This window comes from Phaseolus vulgaris, chromosome 1 (genome assembly GCF_000499845.2).
Source record: "Phaseolus vulgaris cultivar G19833 chromosome 1, P. vulgaris v2.0, whole genome shotgun sequence".
Taxonomy (NCBI): domain Eukaryota; kingdom Viridiplantae; phylum Streptophyta; class Magnoliopsida; order Fabales; family Fabaceae; genus Phaseolus; species Phaseolus vulgaris.
In genome coordinates, this window is record NC_023759.2 from 2,355,036 (window position 1) to 2,362,175 (window position 7,140).

General features: G+C 27.7%; 1 protein-coding gene across 1 annotated transcript; it reads right to left on the bottom strand.

Annotated features, from left to right (window-relative positions):
• Positions 1-709: 709 nt before the first annotated feature.
• LOC137815404 (transcription factor bHLH84) lies at positions 710-2,721 on the bottom strand. Its single transcript, XM_068618545.1, has 5 exons — positions 2,034-2,721; positions 1,591-1,833; positions 1,390-1,455; positions 1,098-1,163; positions 710-987 (listed from the first exon to the last, which is right to left on the bottom strand). The coding sequence occupies exons 1-5, from the start codon at positions 2,619-2,621 to the stop codon at positions 910-912; spliced, it is 1,041 nt and encodes a 346-aa protein (XP_068474646.1). The 5' UTR covers positions 2,622-2,721; the 3' UTR covers positions 710-909.
• Positions 2,722-7,140: the final 4,419 nt, after the last annotated feature.

The window sequence follows — 7,140 nt, forward strand, 5'->3', positions numbered from 1 at the left end:
TGTTAGATTACAGTTTTAAATTTAAAAAATACCAATATTAAAAAAATAAATCATCAACTCTATAAAATTATTTGTCTGTGCATCATGCAGATATACTTTATAGTTTTTATCAAAATCACTCAACTTTTTAAACTTGGTGCTAAACTAAATTGATTAAATAGTATTACTCACAAAATTTGATGAAATTTGTAGATAGGTGGTGAAGTTATACCTTGTCAATTTTGGGTTTACTAGGTGGCTTTTGCTTCCTGCACCCTATTAATTATTTTTGAAATTTTAAAATTGTTCTTCATTTTGAAATTGGAAATCTAGAATAGATTTTTCGTATTTTAGAAATAAAATTTTGAAACAAAATTTGAAAACCAAAATCTCATTCTGAAAGGACAAATCCTGAACACAGATAATACATTTTTGCAAAAAAAAAAATCCGAAATACAAATAATATATTTTGAAAAAGAAATTCCAAAAAACAAAATATGAAAACATATTCCGAAAAAGAGATTATAATCCAAAAACATATTTTGAAAACACTATTCCAAAAAATTATTCTATTTTTTTTAAAAATTAAAGACATTTTTGTCATTTCAGATAGAATGTATATTAAAATTTATTAGGTGGAGGAAGAAAAAACCTTACAATGTTCTTTGAACCAAAGGCACCCGCCACATTGGGGTGGCTTCCAAATAGTTTAATGATTATCACAAAAAGTCAGAAATAGATCCCACATGATTAATGAGAAGTGTCATTCTCTTTAAGAATAAAACTACTATTTTATTCATATTAGTTAACAATAACAAGTTAGAATAACAATCTTATTCTACACATTTTTTTTTCTATGTAGTTGTTTTCCGTTTGTCGTTAAAACGGTAAACATGTCCTCTAGTGTCTGATCTCAGAGTGGTAGGGACTTCATGTTAGATTGAGTCCAATGTCAAGCCCATTATAAGCAAGTGGAGCATACATCCATAGATCATCTGAGCTTAAAAGCTACACATGACAAAAACAAGACAAAAACATTGTTACAATTTGATTCTATTTAGGTTAATTCTTCCAAATTTGGAACATGATTTTCAATGTTATGCTACTCATATACATACCTTGATTTGTAGCTGCAAAAATTTCACATAATTGACTGCCTCTTCAAGCATTGTACTTATATCAACCTACAGAATACACATCCATCAATGAAATTAATACACTTCCATAGATGAATTTTAAATATTAAGTTTCTCTTAAACAGTGCCATTTGAATGAAATAATTAATAATGTATAGTGATTATCAATAAGAATTCAGAATATTCAGTTCATGTATTTTTGTCATATCTGACCAAAACTACAGAAACCACATCTAACTTCATTGAAAACAAGAGTTAGATCAACATTATTTACCTTGGTTCCATTAGGGACAAGATTCTGTAGGATTCTTAATCGTTCATTTATTCTCTCTCTTCTTTTCTGCAAGATTCAAGTGAGAGTAATGTAAGTGCCATAATATCACACACAAACTTTATGTACTGAGCTATCACAGAAGGAAAAAAATAAAATGAAATGAAAAGAGGTTTTGTATTTGAAGTGACTAATTATATATACCCTTGCATATAGGCTCTGGGGATCTGTTGCTGATCCCCTACTTGCTCTTGTTTTTCCATTTGAGTTGAGAACAGATTTAGATTCTGAAGTAGCTCCTCCAACATTTTCCTTGTTATCATCCTCTGACATGTTACTACTTGAGCTTTGTCCATCTGATCCTGCATTAGTCTCTTCTGCATCTTCCCTATTGCTGTCATTTTTCTGATTCTTCTTGGACCATTTGTTCTTCATACATCCTTGCACCTGATAGTGAAACACAGAAGATTGTTATTAATTCCCACCTTCAATGTAGACCAAATATTAAGTTTTGATCAGTTTTAGCCTAAAATTATATAAGCATGACTCTGATCATTGATATCTATATGCACTAAGTGTAAGAACATTTTACACGATTAATCAATCAGACATTGTTGTTAGTATGAGATATTAGAGACAAAACTTACATCTTTTGAAACACGAGGTTTTTTCTTGTGATTCTCTGATCTGTTGTTGATTTTACCATCAGCAGGCACATCATTCTTCCTCTTGGTGGGAAAAACAATAGGTTCCATTTGATTGCACTCAGAATTCTCCAATCCGTCACTTGCCAAATCTTCATACAGCTTCACACTCTCTTCAGTTGCAATGTTAGCAAGCGATGGAGCAAAAGGGGCAAAATGTTTCTCATCCAAGGAATATACACATGCATTATTTGGTGACATATGATCAGGGTAACTAAAATAATAGTTTGAGCTACCCGGATTGGCAATGAAGACAGTGTCATCACCACTACAATTGCTACTATTACTATAGCTACTTTCCTGAGAAATATACTGTGAAGAATTTGAGTTATGAGCATCTAAAGAATAAAACATCAGCTCATTTTCACCAGCTTCAGGAGCACCACAAAAATTGGCTTGCTCTGTCACAATGTTCAGTTCATCGCCTCCACCAAGCAGAAGAGGAAACTCCGATGTGAAATGATCCTCACTGGCAAACATTCCACGAAAGCAATCCCATTCTCCATCAGGGAAGGCACCAACAGGTTCCATTCTACTCTGTGTTGAGGGGAAAAAACGAAAGAACAGAAAAGGGCAAAAGGGTTGGTTTTTTTTCTTGTGTGGTCTAATGCCACTGCAAAGAGAATTGAAGCTGATGAAATGTTTGGTTGGCATAAGCAAAAACTATAGACATATTTATAGTGAATCCTTAGAAAAGTGTTAGTGTAAGCATTGACTTCATTCGCAAATAACATTTTAAATTTGTAATCATTGTGTGATGGATAGGTCCTAATTCTCTGTAACTGAACTCATGAGTCCACTGAGGGGCAAAGTACAACTCATATGGGACCAAGTTCATGCGTGATAATTTAGAATAATGTTAATTTTTCAATGGGGTTATAAACAGCTGAATAAACCTGTGGTGAGAACAGCAAAGGGGTCTAAGTAATGATTGAGAGGTTACTAATAGAGATTAACAAGTAATGGTGATAGTGATGTAGTTAGGAGTTGGAACTGGAGAACTTAGCATGCGCGTTGTTGAGGTTGAACAACGAACGTGGGAGTTCCCAATATGAATATAATAAACGCAGAGGAATTCTCTGAGGGAATAAAAAATGGAAGGTCCATGGACGGCTACATCGTGGGATGATCTCACTTTCTTTAAACCACTTCATGGACCGACACATCAACCGTGGACAACGCTCTTTTGTCTCCTTGGTGTAACAAGCTCACCATTGCTTCATCAATTCTAACAACCAAACATCTATTTTCTCTCTATTCTCTTACTACACTTCACCTAGTAACTCATGTTTTATGTTTAGTGCAAATTACTAACGTGAAATAACCCAAGTTACCAACATCTCACGTGGCTATCAAAAGTACTGTCATATTCAAAACAAAACAACAACATATAACATAAAAAGGATATCTCTAATCAGATAAACTATATATCTTTCTTTCATCAGAACCAAATGTATCTCATTCTAAACACCTCTTATCCAGCTAAGTCACAAAATCAAATTCAGATTTAAGCAACAATTTTACACCAGATTTATGTGAAGGTGACAACTATTTCATTTCATCACTTTCCAAACCCTAACAAACAATAGCATATGACCCATTTCAACTCCTATTAACCATAAAAAACTTATATATGTTATGACACTAAACATACTAAAAGTATTGTCTCTCATAAACCATTCTAAAACAACACTGAACATAAAGTATTGTTGTCTTTTTTTTTATCAGCAAAGAAGTATTGTTGTCTAATAATAACAAGATAGAGTTGTAGGTTTGTTTTGACGTTAAAGGTGTTCAAACATTCACTAGAATATATACCTATTTGTTAAAACAGTGTGAGACTATGTTTGTTTCTGAGTTTTAACAGCACTGAACAAGGATTTTTCACTTCTAAGAAAAATGAACACACACTAATAATATGTAGAAATCCGTTGAAGGATTCCCGTATCTTGTTTAGCATATGATGACGAAGAAATGGTTTTTTGTTTAGCCTTATTCCAGACTTAGTATCTCACAGATCTGTTCTCCAGGCTGTAGGGCATTCGCATATATTGTCCAAGTTTTATTCTAGGTAACAGGATTATAATTTCTGCACCTCGTATACATATAATACTTCGACTAGATTATGATTAGATACTTGTATTGGTTTTAAACAAAAACTTTAACAATGCTTTGGAAAAAAAATGGTTTTCCTTAATAGGAAGGATTTGCAAAAGTACAGCTTAAGATACATTTTTAATGAAAGATAATGCATTAGATTTGTGGATATTTCTTTTTATATATTATTTTCCTCACTTATTTCTATTAATTGTCGAACTTCTAACTTTACTTGGATTTTCTGATAAAAAAAATTATGTTATGATACAATAGTAGAAAAACTATATGGAAATTAATAGTATACGTATATCGGATCAATGCAAATATAGAATTAGCAAGTTTAAACCCATTGCCTTGTATATGTTTGTTTGAGAAAAAGAAGAATTAAACTATTTTATGTAAGGTGTAGGATGTTTTAATCACTAATATTAATGTTTAAAATAGTTTATAGGTATTTCAAACTAAGCTTTTAAGTCTAACTTCACTTCATCTATTTAATAGAAAAGTGCAAAGAAATATATTAGGATAGAAAACTTGCAGAGGTTAATTAATTTTATAAAAAAATTGAAATAGTTTATAATAAATATAGTTTTTGGATAAAGAATTTTTTTAAAAAAACTAATCTATGCAAATTATTTTATTACTTAAAATTAAATAATTTTATATTCCATATAAATGGTTAGGATATGAAAATGTTCATGTTCTCTCATTTTAAAAATTAATATTCTTTTCATTTTTACTACCAATATAATTAGTAGTGTTATATTTTAGTTGTTAGTTAGGTTTTTTATTATCAACATTAAAATAAAATTCGATTTTTTTTTTCAATTAACATCAACGTATGTACTATTATGTTAGTCGTGATTATTTTTTACCAACGTTGATAATATCATTAGGGTTATTTCTCATGAAACTATTTTTTCGTTAATATAAGTTAGTTTTTTTAATTTACAATTGTTTGAGTTATTTTGTAGTTGAACTTGTTGCAATTATTTATCTTCTATATAGGTTAAACTATTTTTTGGTAGTGTAAGAGATTCTTTATTTTGAAGGTTGAAGTTGTAATTTTTATGTGACGGTATAATTAAAATATTCTATCTAAATAAGAAAATTAAAATTCAATAAAGTTTGATTTTTTTATCCAAACAAAATATTTAAATAATAACAATTTAAATTTTAATATATATATTTTCTTAAAATTATAAAATTTTAAATGATACAACGTAAAGATAATATATTCCATCTTTTTAATAAAAATAATTAGAAGAACTTATAAACAACGCGTATCTTACTTGCCTACTGTTAGATCACTGCATACAATCAAATTCTCACTCCAAATATTTAACATAATTACAAGTGGACTCATATATAAATAAAAAAGAATCATGTTTTTTAGTGAATTTGAATACAAACAAATTTCAACTCTCAAAATTGGATATAATTTTACCATTTAAAAAAACATCATTATTTTAATTCTAGAAATCATTTTCATTAGACATAAACGAGAATAATTTAAAAAATCTTATTAGTTTGTATGCAATCAATGATACTAAATGAACCTAAGTATGTTTTTTAAGAACTAAAAAATTAATTAATTTTATTTATATACAAGTACAAATAGAGTTACTGAACATTCAACTTCAATATCATTGTTAAGCTTGAATAATTTCATATAAATTAATCCAAAGGCTCGATGATAGATAATTTTCAGACTTTCTTATATTCTCTTTAAAATAAGTTTTCTTTTTTTCATTTTAAGTCATTCTTGGTGTTGATTAATGATATAATCAAATTTAAAAGTGAGAAAACGGACTAGTTTTTTTTTTATGATATATAGACATATCATGGTTAAAGAATTTTCTAATTATATTTTTCTATTTTCAATAGAAATGGTCATCTTATTGCTTTATCATGGAAAATAATTTATATTACTTCTCTTTACTCTCCTCTCCTCGTAGTTTAATAGTGATTAATTTGACACATTATAAACATATTAAAGAGCTTAAGAAAGAATAAAGGAAATCAAATATTCTTTTTTTTTATCTTATTACTCGAGTTAAAATGTTTGCTATGCAACTAGAAGAAGCTTAAGAATAATGATTATTTATCTCAACAACACAATAGATACTATAACAAAAATTATTAAATAAAAATCAATTTTAAAATAAAAAATAATTAATTATATATTGACTAAATAAGATATTATTTTAGATATTAAAAAAAATATTAGTATCTTAAATAATTTTTATTATTAATCAAATTTATAAACTAGTATCTAAGTAGCTATCTAGATTTTAGCTATCAAATTCTAAAGTTGATAACTAATTAGAAACTGGTTTATAAATTTTATTAATAATAGAAAGTGATTTATAAATTTTATTAACAATAAAAACTACTTCAATGTTGTTGTTTTTTTAAAGAAATAATTTTTAAAGTAATATATAATATAAATATAGTAACTAATTATTATTTTTTTCTAAATTTGATTTTTATTTAATATGATTTTTTTATAATGAGAGATGCTAAAATTAAGAGTTTAATTTTTATGTAGGGCCAAAATATATTTTTACATAAATAATCAATTAAAAATGATTTTAAGTAAAACTAAAATTAATTATTATAAAAAACAACAATTTTACTATAAATTATAACTATAACGATAATATTTTGCACTATTTTTTGTTCTTCTTTTTGTACTAAAGTTGTTTATATAATGTCATTACTATGAATCAAATGAAAAACATTATGACTAAAAAAACTGTTGAAGCATTAAAAGAGTATTAATGACATGAAAAACATGAAATTATTTTGATGAGACACTTATAAGTTATATGTTCCAACTCATTGACAGCAACGAAGTACACGTTCATACGGAATTGACATTGCTGTGAATTTGTATATATTACAAAGTCAAACTTGTTTATGTATATGGCAAAAAAATATCTCTCTTTTA